Consider the following 22,953-nt stretch of genomic DNA (forward strand, 5'->3'; position numbering starts at 1 on the left):
TTATATGTAAAGTTGTCCCTAGCTATAAAAAAATCTCTATCTTATTGAAAGATGATGAAATTATTAAGTAGGAACTATGTACACATAAAAATTTAAGAAACGTGATTGTATTTATTTCATTATTGTACCTTTTCTTAATACTAATATAGTAAATTAGGGTAGAGATTTAAAGAAAAGGTTTTTAAAGAGAGAAGAGAGAAAGTTCATTTTTGTTTTTTTTTTTCTTTTTAACTTGTTTATTTGTTTTTTTTTTCTTCACTTTTTACATTCTTTTCTTTAATTAACTCCATAAAAATTTTTTAAAAAAAGATTAGAAAGGAAAAAATCTTTTAACCGACGTTAGTGAGCTATACATATACGGATACGATACAGGCTTCACTCTTAAGGATATTAATAAGGGGCGGCTAGTATGAGTGATAGATCATAGAGGGTGATAGAGTGATGGGGTGAGCTACCTAACGGACTTCCTTAACCGTCATGGCTCATACTTAAACCGAAAGGCTTTGTCTATAACTTACGAGCTACGCTCTTTAAAAAATATATATTTTTTAAATTTTTTTCAGGGAATTAGTTAATTAAAAAGAGGATGAAAAAAGTGAAAAAAACGAAAACTTAATCTAAAAAACAAACTAAAAAAAATAAAAAAATGAACCTTCTATCTATTTGCTGCTCAAGGTACCTTCTCATGTGATATTTATCCTAATAATTATATATATAAGATATTATGGGAAGGGAGTGATATATCTTCATCTCTCCATCTCCCTCAAGGCCTCATTTTACCAATCAAATTACTACATCTCATTTCAATTCTTTAACCTTCTTTCCAATTTTTTTTAGTGACAAGCATCACTCACAACCTTTTTCAATCTCCATCAACTCTCCCATTTGAAATTTCCATCTCCCTCGACCTTTTTTTTTTCTTCAACCTCTTTCCATCTCTCTGCGAGTTAGGAGCTCCCTACCCAACATTTCCTTCCCATCTTCCTTAAGTGGCGGCTGATCCGCCTTCCATCTCCCCATCTCCCTCCTCAACCCTGTCCACACTCCCTCCTCCTTATGCGAAAAGCATGATAGGTTCTGATAGGTATTGTTATACGGATGATTATCCCTAAATATAGTGAATTGTGTAGGATTATGTGCTAGTATTGCCAATAAAAAATTAGAACCAAGTTGAATGAATGCTAGTATTCAACATTAAAATTACTTGTTAAAGTTCGATTAACTATGTTCAAAGACTTTTATGCAAACATTAAACGTTTTTACTTTTTACTTCAAAAAAGTTATTATCTTGAAACTAGAACTACAACACTAAGGCCCTGTTTGGTTGGTATAGGAATCTTACGAAATTTATAGGAATTGGAATGTTGAATTCCATCGTGAATGTGTTTGGTTGGGAAAATGAAGGAATTGGAATTCAAAACTTTCCAATGAATTCCTTAAAACAAAGAATTTACAAATCGTTCAATAAATCAATGGAAAGTTTACAATTCCTATGGAATTCAATCAATTTGACAAAAAAGCCTCAGTGACAACATATACAAACCTATTTCTTCTTTAGCTTTGTATTGTAATTCTTGGGACGTCCATTGCTGCGCGCCGCCAACCACCTCCAGTTCTCCATGGCAGGCCACCGTCAGCGATTAAAACCGGTCATTACCTCAACTGTCGTTGGACTAGACACAACACCCAAGACACCCACTGTTCGATTACGCCACCAACCGCCACCACCAACTATTCAATTGTGTCACAACCACCGCCACCACCTGTTGGACTATGCCATCAACCCTCACCGTTAACTGTTTGACTACGCCAACAACCACCCGATCCAGTACCGTTGTAAAAGAGATGCTTCAGAAAAATAAATGAAATAAATGGAAAATTATACTTGGTTAGTTGATTTGTTTATGTGTGTGAGAGAATGATTCAGAGAAAGAGATAAAGAAAGAGACGTGAGGACTGAGTGAAAAGAAATGATGACAGGAGATGCTTTTTTCTTGGAATAATTAATAAATGATAAAGTATATTAAAAGGGTAATATGGTGATTTTAACTGATCCACTTTCCAATTTCTTTAACAAAATTCCATTAAATTCGGTCAACCAAACACACTCCATTTTTTCAAACTTTCCAATTCTAATTTCTTTCACAAATTCCAATTTTTTTAAAAACATTCTGCGAACCAAACAGCCCTAAAAGATTTTCTATAACCTATAACCATTTGTAGTCCGTTTTTACTAATCCATTTTTACTAAAGAAGTCATGAAGTAATGATAATGATTGGGATATCTATAGCCATTTCTAATCCGTTTTATCATTAATGTAAAAGGTTCGATCATGAGATGTTTTTTGTTTGTTGGGCCCCTTGGCAGTCTATCGTTTCATATGTTTATCATCATTTATCAATTTATTTATCTTTCAAAAAAAATAAATAAATAAATAAAAAATTATCAATTTAGTTTATCGTACCAACTCGTTGTCCATTTTACGAGTATCATTTTTCTTTTGATTGTAGTTTATTTTTTCAAGCAACCACCACATCACTCGTGAGTCTGCATACTTATCTCAAAAAACATTTATCATAGAATTTGATCAATAATAAATGCATAAAAAGCCAATAAACTTGATCATCTTCTAAACATTACTTATCCAAATTATGCTCTGCTAAATTAAATATAGATATTAAAGTCTAATTATTCAAAACCTTCACACTAATTTCCAAAATCTTTTTATCTGTAAGTCTCCTCTTTTTTCGTTAAGATTGTTAGCATTTTGAATTTCAGTCTATTTTCAAGACTGCATTTAAATACTTAAGGATTTTTCTTTGTCAGTAAATTCTTTTTCAGCTTAACTATGAATTTGGGTATGTGAGATTTTGAGCAGATTGTTAGTGTGATCAGTTTTTAATTTGTTTATTCTAATAATGATAAAACATATTGATTTTTTTTCTTAAAATTTTTTGATCAAAAAGTTGTTATTTTCTTAGATTGAAATATGGGGCTAACCCCAATGGTTGCATTCATCAATCAATTTATTGAAAAGAAAAAAATATGGTGAATATACATATATATTATTCTTTTAGTAGCCTTTTATTTTATATTATATAATTTTGTAAAAAGTTGAAACTTTTTAGTTTTATCTCATTATTTAGCAGGTCTGAATGAGATGATAAATATGAAAGCTGGGAAGTTGTTACTGTTTCTTTTTTGTTTCATTGTGATCTGTAATATTGTGGTGAGGACTTAATATTATATATTTATACTTACAATTACTGTATTTGATTGTATGATCACCTTTTATGCTTCACTATATTCCCTTTACTGAATTTTTAATAATGCTTTAATTTTTTTTTAATAGAAATGTGAACCTCCACCTACTTGTCCTGCTGATGATCTTGGTAGTGATTGTGGTTCGGATTCCGGTGAATGGGAAGGTGAATTTTTCCCTGGTATACCCAAAATTAAATATGAGGTAAAACACTAAAAGTATTAATTGACCTTGTGATTTATAAAGTTTAAGTATTGAGATAAATTAATGCTAATATAATGGTTAATGTTGTTGTATGATCGTGCAGGGACCGACGAGCAAGAATCATCTTGCATACAAATGGTACAATGCCAATGAGGAGATTCTCGGCAAGAGAATGAAGGTTTTTTTGTCGAAAGATTGTATATTTAGGGAACTTTTAAGATCATATGAATGGTTATGTAGCGTTTATTGTTTGTTCATATTAGGATTGGATGCGATTTAGTGTTGCTTTTTGGCACACGTTCCGTGGTACAGGAGGTGACCCTTTTGGTGCGGCTACTAAAATGTGGCCATGGGAAGATGGTACTAATTCATTAGCCATGGCTAAACGAAGAAGTAAGATCAGTTGGATTTTGACCGATAATCAGTACTTATTGTTGGTTAATTGCTTAGGTGAATTGTACTTATTATATTTATTGCAGTGAGGGCGAATTTTGAGTTCCTAGAAAAGCTTGGAGTTGATAGGTGGTGTTTTCACGATAGAGACATCGCTCCGGATGGTAAAACGTTGGAGGTAACTGGACCTATATTACTATATTTGTTGCTTGATTCTCACATGTTTTTAGTTTTATCAAGGTTTTAAATAGTAGTGGTATCTATGATGGATGGTGCAATATCATCACACTCATTGAATACTCTATTATGCTTACAGGAAACTAATGCAAATCTTGATGAAGTTGTAGCTCTTGCGAAAGAACTCCAGGTAATTTCTCATGATAAAATAAAAAAATCACACCCTGTATTTCACTTTATCATTCTGTAGAACTAGCAATTTTGACCATTTAGTTATAAATCGGACAATGCAGTTTATGTTCAATTCCTAACTGGCTGGAAGCATAATATCAAAAGCATTAGATTAGGAAGGAAACACATCATATATGTTTAACGGGTCCCAAGTCGTCCAAAATGCATTATGCCCTCTAGTTCATTTCGATACAATAATTAGTTTTATAGACAAAGGTATTCCTGGTCAACTTGGCCCATTTTGATCTATACCAAGAACTAAACATGTGACTTGCTACCTAACCCGGACGATCCACCCATTTTACTACCTCTGGCATTTATTAATTATTCACTTGCTCTTGGCAGAATGTTTATATCATTTAGTAAAACATCGATTCATTCAAATGCTTCTTATGAACAATTGTTTGTGATTCCGTACTTTTACAATTTATCAGGGAACCAAAATCCGCCCTTTATGGGGTACGGCTCAGCTGTTCCTGCATCCCCGCTATATGCACGGTGGTGCCACCAGGTATAATAACATGTTCCAATGAATCGATGTTTCAACATATAAACTTCATTATAGCTACACATACATTTATATTCACTTGATGTATGATCACAGCCCTGAAATTGGAGTCTATGCATATGCTGCGGCTCAGGTTAAGAAAGCAATAGAGGTTGGTCATAAAATTTTTGAATAAATATATGCAAATGTTCTTTTATAATATGAGCTTTAACATGCTAATTTATACTTAAAAACAGGTTACGCATTATCTCGGGGGTGAAAATTATGTCTTTTGGGGTGGTCGTGAGGGTTATCAGACTCTTCTAAACACTGATATGGAGAGAGAACTTGATCACATGGTAAGATTCCGACAAAAGCAACTTTTTCCAATCTCTATCTTAGTAATGACCTTTAATCATTTAAGCATAAAATAGATATATGAAGTTCAAATGCAATGAGATTCGTAGCATTTTATAGAGGATTTAACATTTCTTATTTGAATTATCATACAATTCTGTTGTTTCACAGGCGCGGTTTTTTGAAGCTGCTGTAGCTTATAAAAAGAAGATTGGATTCCCTGGTAATTTTTTTCTTCATTATTATATCTATGCGGAATATAAGCTACCACTGGTTTTATATGCGAATTACTTGTTTATCTTATCTTATTTACTAGGAACACTTCTTATCGAGCCTAAGCCTCAAGAACCCACAAAACATCAGTAAGATATTACAGTATCTTTTTTTCTTAACAAAGGGACTAGTCCATTTCGTTTTAGTATTCCTTATGAATTCACATATCAATGTTCTCAGGTATGATTGGGATGCTGCCACAGCAGCCAATTTCTTACGGAAGTATGGACTTATAGGTAATCTTTTCTATTAATATAATTATATACACCATCAGAGAAAGTGAAATTTGAAAATGTAAAAATGCTCTGAATGACTTGAAAAGGTTTCAAAGAGTGTGACTAGAATTTTGGCTTAATTAGTGGAAATGTCAAATGTATATAGCAACTCTAGATTACCAAGAAAATCAATTGCAATATCGTTGGTAAATTAGACCCGTTTTAATCGTTTCTTCCTCACTGCAGATGAATTCAAACTGAATATTGAATGCAACCATGCTACTCTATCTGGTCACAGGTGTGTGACATTCTGGTTTTCTTGAAGAACTTTTTTAATGATGATATGTGTTGCATGTTGTTCAAGATTTGTTTTCGTTTATTGTAAATTTACCTTTTTAAAAGAAGTGCAAACAGAATTTTAAAGCATTTTTGGGAAACCTTTTACGTTTTACCAATGGAAAAACCACAATGTTTACTTTACTGACCTCTAAAGTATTTTTATTATACAGTTGTCACCATGAGCTTGAAACTGCTAGAATCAATGGTTTACTGGGTAATATTGATGCCAACACTGGTGACCCTCAAGTAGGTATGATGTTGATATACATGGACCTACTTTGCTTTGGGTATTGCTATGTTTTTATAGTTACTCAAACTTTGACTTTTTTATTGTGATCTATAACAGGTTGGGATACAGATCAGTTTTTGATGGATGTCAATGAGGCTACATTGGTTATGCTCAGTGTCATCAGAAATGTAAGTTAAACTGCATCTGCTCTAGTGAAGAGAGATTAATCCTGCCGTCCAACAAAGTTGAAAAGTGTGGCCTACAAATTATCTAAAAAACTTGTTTGACTTTCGGTGAAATATCTTTATTGATATTCAATAACTGTGGAGGAATTTTTTGCATCTTAATTGATATTCAGTACTACCAATGTAGTTTTACTAATGACAATGAGTAGATAGGTAATGTTAACGTGAAAACATTACTCAAAAGAAGTTTTCACATCCATGACTTCTTTTTTTCTTACAGGGTGGACTTTCACCTGGCGGGTTCAATTTTGATGCCAAATTGTAAGTTGCTTTTCATTGTATAATTTGTTTCTTCCTATTCTCCTGTTTAAATTATATATCCAAACAAAAATTGATGTTATTATGTGATATACAGACGAAGGGAGAGTACTGATGTTGAGGACTTGTTCATCGCTCATATTGCTGGTATGGATACCCTAGCACGTGGTCTCCGTAATGCTGCAAAGTTAATTGAGGTATCTTTTACCCTCTATATTATTGTCGTGTTCTTTTGGTTTTTTCTTTTATCATGGTCGAGTTACGAATATTTTACTTTTGTTGAAGGATGGTTCTTTGGATGAGCTTGTTCGCAAGAGATATCACAGCTTTGATTCAGAACTCGGTGCCCAAATCGAGGTACTCGCTCAATTCCCGTCTGCAATGAATTTTGGTACCATTGTTTGGTTTATTGATTTGGGTTGTTCATGATGTTTTAGGCTGGAAAGGCTGATTTTGAGTTGCTAGAAAAGAAAGCTATGGAATGGGGAGAACCCCATGTTCCGTCTGGCAAACAGGTAAAAATATCATGTTTCTTTAGTGGGTTAAACCATTTTTTAATTAATTTAATATATTTTTGCACTTAACATAGCAATACTATTTGATTTCTACAACGATTTGTAAAAGTTTGTGGTTGGGAACAAGCAACGTTGAATGTTTTGGAATTGTTAACTAGGATGGAGTACTATTTTAAAAAGAAATAAAGAGTGACCATTTATTAATAGCTCACGTTTACCAACTCTTTCCATTTGTGCAGGAACTTGCCGAAATGATTTTCCAATCTGCAATGTAAGTCGAGAGTTTTAAGGTAGAAAGACGTAGTTTTGGTTAGGTCAAGATATGAAGTATTGAAAATAAAGCAGCAGCAGCATGATCGGCTTTCTGTGCAAGATGTCTGTATCTAGTGTCTTTAATGTTGCAAAAGACGTATGCACTGAAGATAGTAATGGTTAATTTGAGATATGTACGTTAGCCTTACGAGTTGTGCAATTGGTATTAATCAACTGTCTAAGTTATCTAATATGTTAATAGACGAGCTGGATTACCAGCCCGTGAGCGGTTGGTTTTTCCGGACTGTATCCAAGAATAAAAGAGCTAATATGGGCATGGTAATAGTTAAGTCACTCTTTTATGGTAGTAACAAATATGACTTTATATCTTTGTTTAAAGTGTAGTAGAAAATGTTACTACCAAATATATGACTTTATCTCTAGTCCCTTATAAAGTAGGGGGAATTGCATATATCCCCAAATATGCATCAATAATTACAAATTTCCTCAATTAAAACTTAAATAGCATATTTACCCACTATTTTCTTTTAAACCATATAATTACCCATTTACATGTATTTCATTAAACTAGCACGGTACCCGCGCTATGCGGCGGTGGTCGTGGCGGCGATGGTGTGATGGTTGGACGACTGTTGGTGGTGGAGTGGCGGTGAGTTGTGTATATAATTGATGTAAAAGGTTAATGGACATATTTTAAATGATAAAGGACTGACAGTGTAATTTAAGAAGATAGTGTATATGAAAGTATTTTAAGGGGTGTTAAGTGAAAATATTCAACATTACCAAAAATAAAAAGGGCTATTCTTTTTATAATATAATATAGATAGATTTTATATCATGACCCTTATGTCCTTTTTTATTTCACACTTTATTTCAAGTATTGCCCAGTTAAACTCTCGTACATTGCTAAACTTCAAATTTATCAAAAACAAAATACCAATAATAACGTGAGGAATCAAATGATAGAAAAATCCATCAATACACCAATAAATAGCTTGACAATAATGTAAATAATAAACCATCACTCATGAACCAAATGATCAAAAAATCCACCAATAAACAATTCTGAAACCAAATGTTCACCAGAATATCCAATTTACCAAAAGACAAAACGATATTAGCAAACCTATTCACTTAATTTTAGATGATTTAGCTCTTAAAATTTACTCCGGAAGCCTCAACATTCTTATTTCTTCTCCTGAAAAATCAAAGAAAATTAGGATTCTAAAACTATAAAGATTTTTATAACTATATTAAATTTGGCTAACCTTTTATTGGTGGATGAGCGACTTTGATCAGAACTTTGAGATGCAGAATTCTTGCATTTTTTGGCATGATGTCCATACTCATTACACCTGTGACATCTATGTCTTTTTTTTGGCTGATCATGTAGTACAATTTGGTTCTTTCTTGGTCGTCCAGGCGGACGTTTGATACTAGGTGGGTATATCATCTCTTGTGCTTCTATATGCACCCACCGATCTTTTGTAGGAATCGTAACAATTTCGAGTGCATATGCTTTCTTATAACTTTAAACTGTAAAATATGGGTCAACATATTTGTCCCAATTACTATCTCGTATGGAAGTAATGAAAGCTGCTACATGAAACACACGGAAGACCTTTAACTTGCCAAACTCGACAAGAACATTTTTTCTCATCTAGTATAACATTCCATCGTTTCCCTTTGTATGTCACTTCAGCTCGATTGTCACTGCTTCTACTGACTGCATATTCACCTAAGTTCTACAATAAAAATGAAAACAAGTTACTGTTACATATTTGCATATGAGATTGGAGGTTAAATTAGATATGAAAGCTTTAATTTGCTCCTATTACCTTGGTGATAGTTCTGACATAGTTCTTCGCCATAGGAACTAATAAGCCTTTCCACTTTTTTTACATTTCTCATTTTCTTATCAAAGCGTTTCATAAGCTTTTCCCGAATTGCATCAAGGAGATCAAGAACCGGGCGATAGCGCAAATCACCTACCCAAGAATTAAATGATTCAGAGATATTATTAGTTATGTAATCACATTTAGACGTTGTGCCAAACTTGCATCGACTCCATATCTTATTATGGTTATCAATGAGATATGTGATCGCCTCTTTACGTACAACAACAATTTCGTCGAGTAATTTGTCATGGTCATTAACACAGTAAGCTATTGCAGCACCCCATAGCTTAAAGTAGAAGAAGTCGTCACGAAAATGCCTCTTAAAGTTGCTATATAAGTGCCTTATACATTCTCTATGCTCAATGTTAGAATAAACTTGTGTAATGGCTACTTCTAAACCTTTTTGCATGTCGGATGAAATAACAAGACCATTTGGCATCCCAATTGCTCTTTTCAGTAACTCAAGAAACCATGTCCAAGATTTTGTATTCTCTGATTCAAGTACACCATAGGCTACCGGAAAAATAGAGTTGTTACTATCTATAGTTGTTGCAGCGGCTAAGACACCATTGAACTTCCCTTTCAAATGGCAAGCATCAAGGCTAATGTAACGACGACAACCAACAAGAAAGCCCGTCAAGCAAGATGCAAATGATATAAAAAACGTAGAAAACGTTTCTTGTCACCATCTTTTTCAAATTCAATGTCAACAACACTTCTCGGGTCCCTAGCACGTAGTTCCTCCTTGAAATCATCTATCATTACGAATGAGTCCTCCCATTTCCTATATATATATATATATATATCAGTGTAAGCTTGTTCTTTCCTTCTAAAGACTTTATGGTATGGTAGCTCTACATTGTATGTTTTCGAAATCCACTTCATAAGATAGATTTCTGAAACCCAAAGCAGTATCTTTTCTTTTGTGAGTTCTTGGCTAATCGAAAGTAGCCTCCATATTTTAACTTTAGCTTGTATTTTGATGCTACTGGTTTGAAAATAAAGCTCCTCAAACCAATTAGTTTATACGAAACAAATATAAGTACATAAGAAAATAATGACATATCATACTCGAGTGTCGGCGATTCAGCCATATTCTCCCATTTTGGTTTTGAAGAGTCATGAAGATCAAAATCTAACGAATCATCCATCTAAAATGGCTCTGGGCAAGAAATAAGGCTACTATATCAAGTGCTAATAAACTTCTCAATCATGAACATAATGATAAAAAAGATCACTTGTCGCTAAAAATCACTGATCACTAAAAAAAATCACACTAGATGAGAAAAAAAAATGTTGATCTTTGCTTAACTAAATATATCGAGTACTAATAAAGATGATATATTTATATGAACTTGATCATCTTATAACTAAAAAAACACATCGTCAATCTATTATAATAAGATTAGAATCATTCTTCAAACTTTTCATAGAAAGTTTGATCACTTAATTAACACATGAATCAACCTTTCGATAGAAAAATATAACATAAAGATATGAGAAATAATAATAGAATAATAATTTGTGAAAGAGGAAAATGAAAACTTACAATGAGGATGTAGGTCGGTGATTAAGAGCACTATGTGATAATAATTAGAAACAATGATAAATTGTAGGGAGAAGTTAGAGAACCCAGTCCATTAATCGGCGGGATTTCTTTGTTTTGGCGCCCAATTAGTAAAAGGGTATTACTGTCAAATCCGTACCTAAAAATAAGCCTGGGTAAATATGCTATTTAAGTTTTTAATTGGGGAAATTTGTAATTATGGGTGCATATTTGGGGATATATGCAATTCCCCCTATAAAGTAAAATGTTTCTGTTTATTTTTAGTAATCAGAATTACCCTTAACATTTTATATTATCTATACTCTTTTATAAAATTTATCACACCCGTTATTTTTAGAAATAGTTATACAATAGTTACATACGGAATTACTTTATTACCCTTAATAAAATATCATTATGGAAAAAGTTTTTATAAAATACCATATTTTCTCTTAATGAATTAATTTACACTTTAAACCCTTATTTTAATAATTCACTTTACGCTCTTATCTTCTAAAAATTTCTACTATCACAATTACATCAGCGTACACCACTTGACACCGCCACCACCACCAATAGTACCATCACTGACACCACTAAACCGCCTTCCCCACCATCACCGCTGCAGGCACCATACTCGTATATTGTTTAAAATGTATGGAAAAAACTTTTAACACGTAAATATGTACACGGTGTTTTGTTGGGAAGTCCAATGGAAAAATTAGACAATTCATTAGCTTGTTATCTAGTACGAATTAGTGAAATGACGGAATCTATTAAAAATCATTCAATAGGCCCTCGAAGGATTCTGGCCTTCCGGAAGGGTCTATGCATCTACCAATAAACTATAACAGAATTGACATATTCTTGAAACGACACGTGGCGTAATCCTTGATCGACACGTGTCCTTTTAATTTATTTATTTTTGTTAAATTAGTTTTCTTAGTTGTATATAAATTCAATTTCCTTATTAGATTTTTCTTAGATTTAAAATTAAACTTTAACTCTTAACTTAATTAATACAAAAGACATTATAACCTTATTTAATTAATCGTTTTTTCATTAATAAATTGTCCCTTTTTCTTTTTCAATTCTTCAACTTTTATTACTTATTTTTGAAGACTTCAAAAATTCAAGTTTACGATCCGAAATCATAAGGCTATTGTCATCATCCACTATGCTTATAAGTTTCGATTTTGATGTACTTCTAAAAATTTAAGATTAATACAAAATTTTAACAAAACATATATTATATTTATCAAAACTGTATATTATAATTTAGCTTCGATCATCAATTACCTTAACAAATATTTCTTTTATACCCACGAATCATGTATGAGACATATTCAAATTTTCTTTATGATACAATCTGTATAGGTATCGTACATCGTATGAGTTTTAGGAATACTAACTTCTATACAAGATAGTTGTGCATAGTTTTACTTATCTCCTATTAACTATAAAAAACATCTTATATTCTTTTTTGTAAAAATCATAACTCAAAAATAAAAATAAGATTGAATTATAATTTTTAGATTGTTTTGCTAACATCTTTTTATTTTTTATAGACTTTTACTTAATTACTAAATGATGTACTTAATTAATTATACAATTATTAACTTACGTTTCTTAACTTTTCTTTTTAAAAAATTATATATGATAAGCTATATTTAATTGTTTGATCATTAAGTTTTATTTTGGTTTTGTTTTTATTCATATGTTTTCAGATTTTAAATGGTTTAAATATGTTTTATCTTAAATTCTTTTTCTTTATTTATAGTTGGTTAACTTTTATTTAATTTGAGATGCATGTATTACTTCATGAAAAATTGTTAATATTAGTTGAAAAATTGATAATGATATTCGATACTAAGATGTAGGGATGCTAATCAGTTGTTTATATGGGTTTTGGGTTATTCGGTTTCTGATTAATAATAGGTTAACATGTAACCTAAACCGAATAAATTTGAGTTATTCGGTTAGTGTTGGGTTTGATGAGTTTGGGTCAGGTGATGGGTTTTCTGGTCAAATGATCAGTATGCATACAAAAGTTTTGTAAAGAATTAAATGAACAGAATAAGATAGTGGAGGGTAAATATTTGTAAAATATCCCCCCCTTTGATGTTGTTGGACTATCATTCCACATCTCCCAATTACAGATCCTAAATCACCAATATATCCTTAAAATAATCAAAATCAAAATCAAGTAAAAAACATATAGACGAACATCAATTACTACATTTGTATTGACAAAAATCTCACCTTTTTTCGCCCATATTCTCTGATTTAAAGGTACGCTTTATTCAATTAATTCCCCAAGAATTCCCTTTTTTTAACATCTTAAATTAATCACATTTATTTATTATTTTGTTAATTTTCCTTGCAAATTCCAATCATTATGCGATTTTGAATTGCTGCAGAAAGATCTGATCTGGGAAGATAGGGCAATAGTGACTTAAAATTACATGATATAATAACTATATTTATATATATATATTGATATAGATATAGATACATACATTCATAGAGATAGATAGAAAGGTAGTTAGATGGGGATAGTGTTTACGAAGTTGTTTTCGTCGCTTTTCGGTAACAAAGAAGCTCGGATTCTTGTTCTTGGTCTTGACAATGCTGGCAAAACAACTATTCTTTGTATGATCCCTCTTCTTCTTTTCATTATATATATATATATATATTTATTATCATTGGTTCTAATTATATGCTATTGTTAATTGGTGTGTTTGATTTCGTGTTTAGATCGGCTGCAGATGGGTGAAGTGGTCTCTACTATACCAAGTTCGTTCTCGGTTTTTGGTTTTTACTTATTCTTTTTACTAATTTTTAAGTAGGGTGTTGTGGCATTGTTACTTATTTAGGCTTTTTTTTAAATAGCGATTGGATTTAATGTGGAGACGGTGCAATATAACAATATAAAGTTTCAAGTCTGGGATCTTGGTATGTTTCCTACTTGTTCTTGATTTGCCTTTTTATTTATTGCATTAGTTATAATAAGAATTTTAGTGCAGTGAACTTTAGTTATTATTATGCCTAAATGATACATATAAAGTTTCGTTAACCATTTAAGCATCGTATGTGTTAAAGGTTTAGACTTTGGAAGTTTAGAGGAACTTAACGTAATCTCCAATGTTGACATACATTTTTATTTAGAGATTGAATTGTGTAGTCCTTAGCAAGTCAACCTATACTTCTAGAGACAAGGGGTTGTTTCTGTCATTCTGATATCAATATTTTGATTTCATATTGTTAAATTAGAAAAGAACTAAAGAAGAGGCCAACATTGAGATAGAGGGCTATGGTAATTTTTATTAGATACGTCAATATAGACATTGCTGACATATTGTGCTAAAACGACTTAAAAGATGCAATGAGGGATGTAATGGTAGTTTCCCATAAGTTGCATAAGTAGTATATAAAATATGATAATTTCAAAGAATGACATGTTTCACATTTTATGGAATATATTCTTTCGGTATACATTATTCGTTTGTAATGAATATTAACATACTGTAAGAATTCATGTGGGTGGATGAAAGAAAAGCACAGATAAAGACAGGGAGTCTAATATCTGTGGAACAAGATTTGTACACGTGTTTAGGAAAATATAAGGGAAACCACAAGGGTCTTGGTCTAGTGATAAAGGCTTGGTCTTTAAGGGTGGAAATACCTAGAGGTCCTAAGTTCGAATCCTAGGAGCAAACAATATACCCTCTTGTGACCACGGAGGTTCACCCACGACGATTCTGGAAATACTTAGGCTAACCTCCATGTATATATTATATATAAGGCTTAGAAGAATATTGTATATGCAGAGTGAATGGACAAACTTTTGTACACACATGTGTATATACTTTGGTCCAGGCTTCCCAACGGGTCAGATTTGATTGGATTGTCTCATAACATCATCTGTGACTGTGTGACATGACTCAACTTAATGGATATTTTCCGACCATGATCCTACTCATTTAACTAGACGGATCATGCCCCAAATCAACCGGTATTTATATCAGTAAACTTTACTCCACCTCATTATCAATCACCCGTGGATTCAACCCCACACCCCTAGTCCCATTTTCATCTTCAACCTCACCATCATCCCCCTTAGTGTCACTCATGTATTTTCTCAGTGTCATTGAGTTTTTTGGTAATATGAATGCTCATGCTATGAGAACTTATCTTTTTAATAACAGTGATTAGATACTTAAAAGTTGATATTATGAAACCAGTCACAACTTTTATTAAGATAAGTCTTTCATATCTCATTATATTAAAATTGAAAATTAAATAAATCATGTTTTAAATGGTATTTCGTTTATACTAATATTAATATGTTATATTATATATTTTATTGCCAAAATATGCAATTTGAGATTAGACATATTTACTATGATTAAGGACTCATCTGTTGTAAATACATAAGTGAAACTACTCGCATCTAATGACAAACGTTTGGATACAAAAATGCCCATGCTTGATAATTATGTACTTTTAAAGTGTTAAAATTTCAAAATTATAAAAAATGTTCAGTACATATGAGAATCTTAGAGGAGAGTGGGAAAGTTATGGTGGAGTGTAGTGGGTTGGGGGAAGGAGGGAGGGATGGCGATGTGTGGGGTGTTAAATAGTAATCAGGTGTTTAATATGAGAATAAAGAAGTTGGCAAGTAAAAGTTATTGTAAATAGGTTCAAGTAGATGGATTATGGATAGACATAAGTATTTATCTCATTTAATGTGTTGATCTATTAGATGGTTTATTGAAGCGATTTATTTGGTTGTGGATAAGAAAAGAACTAGTTGGTCTTTGGAGTTCTTTCTGTTGTTCGGAGTCGCAGACAGTAGTGAAGATGAGAATTTGAGTGATATGAGCTATCAAAAAGGATTTAAGGCTTAGAGCATAGTACATTAAGAGTGGAAAAAGACTAAAATAAATGAAAATGATTTCTTAGTAGCCCGTAGTCGAACAAGGCACATTTCTAGTTACATAATGGTATTAGTATCTAATATGTAAGCTGGAAAAATAAATAGTTTAAAAGGATTGCTTTTCATCAGAGAAAGGTTGCTAGTTTAGTTGGTATATTACTTGTACATGACATAAGTTGCCTGTGTGTTTTTATTATGTTCTCCAGCTTTAACTTAATTTTAATCTCCTAAAAAGCCAAAATCTATTGCTGAATGTCAGATGCATGAGTATATTTGAAACTTGGAGTATGAAAGATATGAAGTATATAAACATATACTAAAGTACGTCCTTGTAGAAATAAGATTATAGATCGAAAATATGTAGAAGTAAATTAAAGATGAGTATTGCGGGTTCGCTGTTTTTTTTATTTTTTTTATGGCACACCAAAGTTAGTTTAATCAGGTATCACGGGTGTGTCAGTCTAGTTTACGTGTGATAGTTACTGCATACCCTTCACCTATCTGTCATCTACCCATCACCTGTGATTAGTTTTTTCTCCCCACACCTGGGTGACACTTCTTCACTTCACCCCACCATGATGAGCGGGTATTTTCGGGCCGTGGTACAAAGGGTCTTATTTGAATCTTTTTGACTATATGCCTTATTTAGTTTCACATAATGATATTCCTTTTATTTTAATTAAATGATATTCATTCTTTTTCTCATTTTTCGTCTCCTGTTTTTTTTTTTGTTGCTAATGCTAGTCTTTTTATTTTTATTTTTATGATGCAGGTGGGCAAACTAGCATCAGGTACCCTTTAATTGATTATCTTACATCACTTCCTAATTTCTGTCCCAAATGGCCAATACAGGAAAAAGTAGTGGGTACATTAGGGTGAATTGTATTTTTGATAGTGCTAGTTTCTATTCCTTACTGAAGCTACATTAATTTGCCATTGGATCAACAAATATGTATTTTGGACAACTCTTGGCATGCTAGAATGCTTGAATTATTCTCGAATTGGATTTTATTACATTTTTTATTTCAAGCATTAGCTAATTAGTACTTTCAGGCCATACTGGAGATGCTATTTTCCAAATACGCAAGCCATAATATATGTGGTCGATTCCAGTGACACAGAAAGACTAGTAATTGCAAAAGAGGAGTTTCATGCAATTTTAGAGGTATTACTCTTTTCTGATGATAGTTTTTGCATAAAAGTTATACTTTTTTAACACCATACATATCTCATGTGTCTTAAACATAGGAGGAAGAATTAAAAGGCGCCGTTGTTCTCATATTCGCCAACAAGCAGGTTGAATAATTTGTCGTGCAAGCAAATAAGCTATGTGATGTTAATGAAGCAGTTACCATCCGTAAATAATCAGTGTTAACTCTTTTTTGACATTTGGGTGGATAGGATCTTCCTGGTGCCCTTGATGATGCTGCTGTGACAGAGTCACTGGAGTTGCACAAAATAAAAAACCGTCAATGGTCAATATTTAAAACTTCTGCAATCAAAGGAGAAGGTCTCTTTGAGGGCTTAGACTGGTAAGCTCAACTCTGATTATATTTTGTGTTCAATTATGTTTTGAACTCCTCTAGACAGTCTATTTGATGCGCGCTTTGAGATGATGAAATATGTTTTTCAAGCTAAATAAGTACATGTGGTAAATATTAGACATGGCAAACATAGAATATTAGAAAAAGTAGGTGGTTATTTTTTGACAATTGAATTCCATGTCAGCATCAGTTTTTTTTGGTTGGTCAATTATGCGGATTCTACCTTTGTTCACTAATTTGGCTGGTTTTTGTGATTTTTAACAATAAGTAATACGAGTAGTTTTTTCTTGATCTTATTGCCACTATACTTATATTATAACAACAAATTTGTTTAGTACATATAATGTGACTATATGTCACATTCAAAAAATATATGGCATACCATAAAACACGCTATTTTGCTTAACAAGGGAACAATACAACTGGGCAACTGGCTAGCAATAAGAGTCACTAGTTGTAACTTGTAAGAATCAACACCTCAATGGTGTAATTTTAAGATTCCACGAGCCTCACTTGCGAATTACTTGTATATTCTGTTCGGGAATTCTCCACCTCTCCAGAAGCTGTCTATTGTTCGATGTAGCTTTAAACTTGAGGGATAAGAGCCTTAGACGAACGCTGCTCACAATCACCTCAGTCATTTGGGTCGCCGAACGTGAGTCTGTTGAAAATAAACGTGAATTGCGCTCTTGCCATATGAGCTATGATGCATTATCACTCCAAACTGAAGTAGTTAATCCATTTCCAATCTTCTTCTAGATAGAGGCCTAAGAGTATCACGCAACTGAATCAGTTTCCGCCAACTCCAGTTCATAGAGCCTTGAGGTGCGACATCCCAAAAGCTTGTACCTTTCAATTTGTACCCATAGTGATTTCCAGTCTGTCAGAATGCTCCATACATGAGAAGTCTTGAGCTCCTTGTTCACATCATTAATCTGTTTTACCTCTAGCCCGCCTTCATACTTTGGTAAGCATACTGAATTCCATGAAACTTTATCCTTGCCTTTGACCATAGATCCCTTCCCCCAAAGGAAGTTCCTCATCTTTTGTTCCAAGTCTTTAGTGATTAGAGCAGTAAGGATAAACACAGATGGCCAATTGATGCTAAGACCGAATTTATTGCCACTATACTTATCATCATGCTTGTTTGGTTTTATGCTTTTTTTTACTGCCCTAGCCAGAATGCTTCATGCCCTTCTCTTTTTATTCCTTTTTCTTCTTTTCCCAAAAAAGTTTGTGAACTTGGCATGTCAACTTTAAAGGTGGAGTATCAAATCGTTTCAAGTTTCCCAAGTGACCAACACCTATGTAGACATGTAGTTAAGGACTGAAATTTGTAGGTTTCGGTCAAGGAACGATATTTGAAATATCGGTTATTTCGTTGAAATTTTGGCGAGATTTCTGTAATTTTAATATACTAATAATAATTACATAAAATAGTTTATTCGTGTCAACTATCAAATATACGAGTGATAAAGATTATATATTTATATAATCACTTGATCAGTGATTTTAAGCATATACAGATTTTAAGCTGAAATACCAAAGTCGTGTACCTTGGGTGCTGCTGTTGAAAAGAAAGAAAGCAGATCATTCATTAGGTTTGTGTTTATTATGTTTGTTCAAGTTTGGTTTGGCTTATTGCCACTATACTTATTATCGTGGTTGTTTGTTTTTACGATTTTTTTTAACTGCCCTAGCTTGAATGCTTCATGCCTTTTTCTTTTAATTTTAATTTTTTTCTTTTCCCATGTTTTCATGTCTTTTGTTATTCTTTCTCCAAAACAAGTTTTTTTGAATTTATGTAGAATGGTGATTTGTTTTGTTTTTTAGTCGTTTTTTGTGGGTTTCAGATGGTCCTATCTGCAAAGTTAGTTATAAGTGGCCTAGTAATGTGAATGTCAGAATACGATAAGCGAATGATTTATATAATTGTTTAGATTCTTTATAAGATGTTTCTAACGAATATCTGTTAACTTTTCAAAGATCTTACGTAAGATGCATCTATAACCAAAATATCTGTCTGTGTTTTACTTTTGGAAGTATATAGACAACAAGTTGGCAAGAAAACACAGATATATCTAAGTCGTATATGTTTCTGTCGTTCCTTATAGGTTATAGTAGGTTTTTAAAGTGTTTAGTTTTGATCACTGGTTTCATATAACATGTTCCATTGTCGATAGGTCAATGTTTGATAATGATATGATCCCACATTGGCCAAGTATGGGATTGGTTGGTGGTTTATAAGCCTAGGTGTCCCCTCCTCCTTTGAGCTAGCTTTTGAGAGTGAGTTCTACACCTAGCTTATGGCATGATACGAGCCTATTATGGGATGGGTTCGTATCAATTGGTATCAGAGCTAGCCCTACCTTTCGAGGTTCTAACGCTTGGAGTGGTGGCCTATGGAGTGGTGGCTTGGACCCAAGGAGAAGGGTGCCAACCGTGACCAACATAGCCGTGACCAACGAGGACGTTGGCTCTTCAAAGGGTGGGGTATTAATATGATCCCACATCGGCCAAGTATGAGATTGGTTGGTGGTTTATAAGCCTAGGTGTCCCCTCCTCTTTTGAGCTAGCTTTTGGGAGTGAGTTCTACACCTAGCTTATGACATGATACGAGCCTATTATGGATGGGTTCGTACCAGATAAGTTGAGATTTTTATATTGTGATAGATTTTATCAATATTTGTGGTTCCCATTTGTTCAGTTCGGTGTGTTCATCTTTTTATGCATAGAAAGATGGAGCAATAAAGTATGCATATACAGTTTGGTGATTCTATACAGTTGTACCTGAAAAATTTACACCGAAACAAAATTACGCATTTTCTCGACGTATCTATTTGTAAAAATCTAATTTCTTAGTTACAAGATACAAGAAAGTGGATTAAACATGTGGATATTTCGGCGCAACCTGACACAATTTGATTTGGCTCGTACTTTAAACTACCCATTTGACCCTATACCTAACCCACTCGTTTTAGCTCCTTTAGAGTCAAGAAGTGTTTATCATATTCTGGAATTTTTCAGCCAACATCCCACTTAGATCTCATAAAGATTTCTTTATGAGCTGTTCTTTTTGCTTCATAAGATCTTTTTTGCTTCATAAGTGTTTATCATATTCTGGAATTTTTTCAATTGCTTCATAATCTCTTCTTGTAGTGAAAAGACCTTATTTACAATTAAGGTGATCATTATAATCAGTTCGCCACTATCTTCTTTTTTTTTTTTTTTTTTTTTTTTTCTTTCTATAGTATACTTTAGAAAGACAAATATCAACATCCCACATAATAATCAACATTTTTGTCCACTACAGGACTTGAAGTCTTGAGCCCACAAACTTTTAATTGTACGGAATTTTGTTTTTGTTTGTGTAGTTTAATTTACTATATACCAGTCAAACGTATAAAAATATGCTCATATATGTTCATAAATGTTTTTGGCAGGTTGAGCAACACACTCAAGTCTGGCGGTGGCTAAACCTTATTTATTGTGTGCTCCCCACGCACAACTTTGTGACTGTCTAGTATCGTTGATATGGTCTTTTACCTATTGAGCTTTTAACGTCTTTCAGAGGCCAAATGCTGATGATGTGTTACCGGAACATCTAAATTGTAGCCTCATACCCTCATTTTTCCTGTTTGATACATTCTTCGTCTTCGTAGTTAACTTTTTATATTAATATTACATTTCTTTTTGTACTTTTTGAAGAATTCCCTCCATGAAAATGAACATTATGTATGATTCTGTCTTTTTGTGTTTGGTGTGGCAGATTTTTGTGTTTATTGTTATTGAAGTTGGAAATGGAAATAGGTTTTGAATATTCGGTAGGATATTTTCCTTTTAACTAAAATATGCTTTTCATTAAATTGTGTATCAACAAAAATACCTATAATGATAATCGCCCAGAATGCTTCACGCAATTCTCCTTTTTTCCTTTTCTTTCTATAAAACAAATTTGATTAAAATTTTGTTTTTATTTATGTAGAACTGGGGTTCGTGGTGATTTTTAGTCCCATATTATGGATTTCAGATGGTATTGTTTGATAGTGGCTGGTGATGTTAGAGGGAAAGGGATTGTGTCGCGGATGATATTTGCAAACAATTAAGCAGCCTCATAATGAGAATCTTGAAATTTACGATTGGTAAATGATTTTTATAATCATATAGGATTTAAAAAAAATGTTTATCCTCAAAAGGCATTAGCCGCAAGCCCGCAAGATGAATCTATAACCAAAAAAGATTGTTGCCAGCTTTTGTCTGAGATTTACTTTGATAAATATATTACTCTAACAAAAAAGTTGGCAATAAAACACAGATATTTCTATGTCGTATATGCTCGTTTTGGATTATTATTATTATTATTATTATTATTATTATTATTATTATTATTAAAAATCAACCTAAAATTATAAGAACTTGACATGTGAATTCTACTAATTCTCTTTTATTTTTTCATATGTCATCATTATTTTTTCATATGTCATCATCTTATGATTAAATTGATTATTAGGCATAATTTAGATTTATCATTATATTAATTATTATTTGTCGTTTCTTAAAGATTACATGGAGTAGTAGGTTTTTCAAGTGTATAGTTTTGAACCACTAGTTTCATATAACATGTTCCGATGTCGATAAATATTTGTGGTTCCCATTTGTTCAGTTGGGTGTGTTTATTTTTTATGCATATAAAGATGGAGCAATAAAGTATGCATATAGGCGACACTTTGGTGTTTTACATGGTTTCTTTTATGCTAGAAATCATATTTTGCTTAACAAAGTCAATGTATTTATATAATTTAGGTAATTCTATTTTCAATTATTTATTAAAGGAAAATATAACTACAAAATTTCACGAAATCAAGTTAGTATATATCCCGACAACCACCAAAGTACCATAGAGATCATAAGTGGTCATGATATCCTTTTCTATTTTTCCTTTTTATGCGTATAATGTTTTTGGGCCATCCACACAATTATATATCTGCTAATCCGATGTCCACCCCGCCTCATATTGTACTGGGATGGTCTATCTTATTGATACAAAAGCTACGAGGGTCAAACCTCTATCGGTAAAAATCTTGAGGAAAAAAGTTCCGAAATGGTACGAGGAATCTTCCGGTTAGGCCAAATCAGAATCAAATACTCGAATTCTCTGTATAACCCAAACTATGAAAACCTCTTCTGTTTATTAGTTAAATCGATTTACTAACTTAACAAGGATTTTCATGCGAAGAAAACATATGGACTTTTACCTAAATTAACAAATTAGGATATTATGTGCCATAACGTACTTTTACCTAAGAATCCAAAAATAACTATTGTCAATGAACTATTTTTTGTTTCTTTTCAATCAAATATCAGTTCTTTTTGTCTCTCTAATTTCCAGCCACTAATTTTATTTCTTCAGTGTTTTTTTTTAATATATATATATATATATATATATTTTATTTCTTTATATCCTCTTATTTGCTTAACGAACATATCCCAAAATTTGAGTAATTGCAATAATGCACCATCTAAGAGAATAGAAATTTAAGAACCAATAGTGCTTATTGGATAGTTGC

At 32.5% G+C, this 22,953-nt stretch overlaps 3 protein-coding genes across 6 annotated transcripts; 2 read left to right on the top strand and 1 right to left on the bottom strand.

The window, feature by feature from the left end:
* The first annotated feature begins 2,480 nt into the window (after window positions 1–2,480).
* LOC122592510 (xylose isomerase) lies at window positions 2,481–7,813 on the top strand. Of its 4 annotated transcripts, none has more exons than XM_043764754.1 (21): window positions 2,481–2,542; window positions 3,151–3,230; window positions 3,354–3,467; window positions 3,571–3,645; window positions 3,731–3,860; window positions 3,947–4,038; window positions 4,177–4,227; window positions 4,703–4,779; window positions 4,873–4,927; window positions 5,013–5,114; window positions 5,284–5,335; window positions 5,429–5,474; window positions 5,566–5,621; window positions 5,847–5,898; window positions 6,110–6,189; window positions 6,286–6,356; window positions 6,634–6,674; window positions 6,769–6,868; window positions 6,957–7,028; window positions 7,109–7,186; window positions 7,426–7,813. In XM_043764754.1, exons 2-21 carry the CDS (start codon window positions 3,162–3,164, stop codon window positions 7,459–7,461), a joined length of 1,449 nt encoding a protein of 482 aa, XP_043620689.1. In that variant the 5' UTR covers window positions 2,481–2,542; window positions 3,151–3,161; the 3' UTR covers window positions 7,462–7,813. The 4 variants fall into 4 exon arrangements, with proteins under 4 accessions (XP_043620689.1, XP_043620690.1, XP_043620688.1 ...); XM_043764755.1 differs by having other exon boundaries at window positions 2,525–2,542; window positions 3,148–3,230; XM_043764753.1 differs by lacking the exon at window positions 2,481–2,542 and adding an exon at window positions 2,613–2,731 and having other exon boundaries at window positions 3,148–3,230.
* Window positions 7,814–8,608: 795 nt separating this feature from the next.
* Window positions 8,609–10,119, bottom strand: LOC122591455. Its single transcript, XM_043763723.1, has 5 exons — window positions 10,044–10,119; window positions 9,362–9,936; window positions 9,092–9,204; window positions 8,728–8,988; window positions 8,609–8,657 (listed from the first exon to the last, which is right to left on the bottom strand). Exons 1-5 carry the CDS (start codon window positions 10,117–10,119, stop codon window positions 8,609–8,611), a joined length of 1,074 nt encoding a protein of 357 aa, XP_043619658.1.
* A 2,940-nt stretch (window positions 10,120–13,059) lies between these two features.
* LOC122594568 (ADP-ribosylation factor 1) lies at window positions 13,060–21,124 on the top strand. The gene is made up of 9 exons (XM_043767006.1): window positions 13,060–13,195; window positions 13,324–13,555; window positions 13,661–13,699; window positions 13,796–13,858; window positions 16,615–16,633; window positions 16,896–17,007; window positions 17,091–17,138; window positions 17,244–17,374; window positions 20,830–21,124. Exons 2-9 carry the CDS (start codon window positions 13,453–13,455, stop codon window positions 20,861–20,863), a joined length of 549 nt encoding a protein of 182 aa, XP_043622941.1. The 5' UTR covers window positions 13,060–13,195; window positions 13,324–13,452; the 3' UTR covers window positions 20,864–21,124.
* Window positions 21,125–22,953: the final 1,829 nt, after the last annotated feature.

Source organism: Erigeron canadensis, chromosome 3, assembly GCF_010389155.1.
Source record: "Erigeron canadensis isolate Cc75 chromosome 3, C_canadensis_v1, whole genome shotgun sequence".
NCBI lineage: Eukaryota > Viridiplantae > Streptophyta > Magnoliopsida > Asterales > Asteraceae > Erigeron > Erigeron canadensis.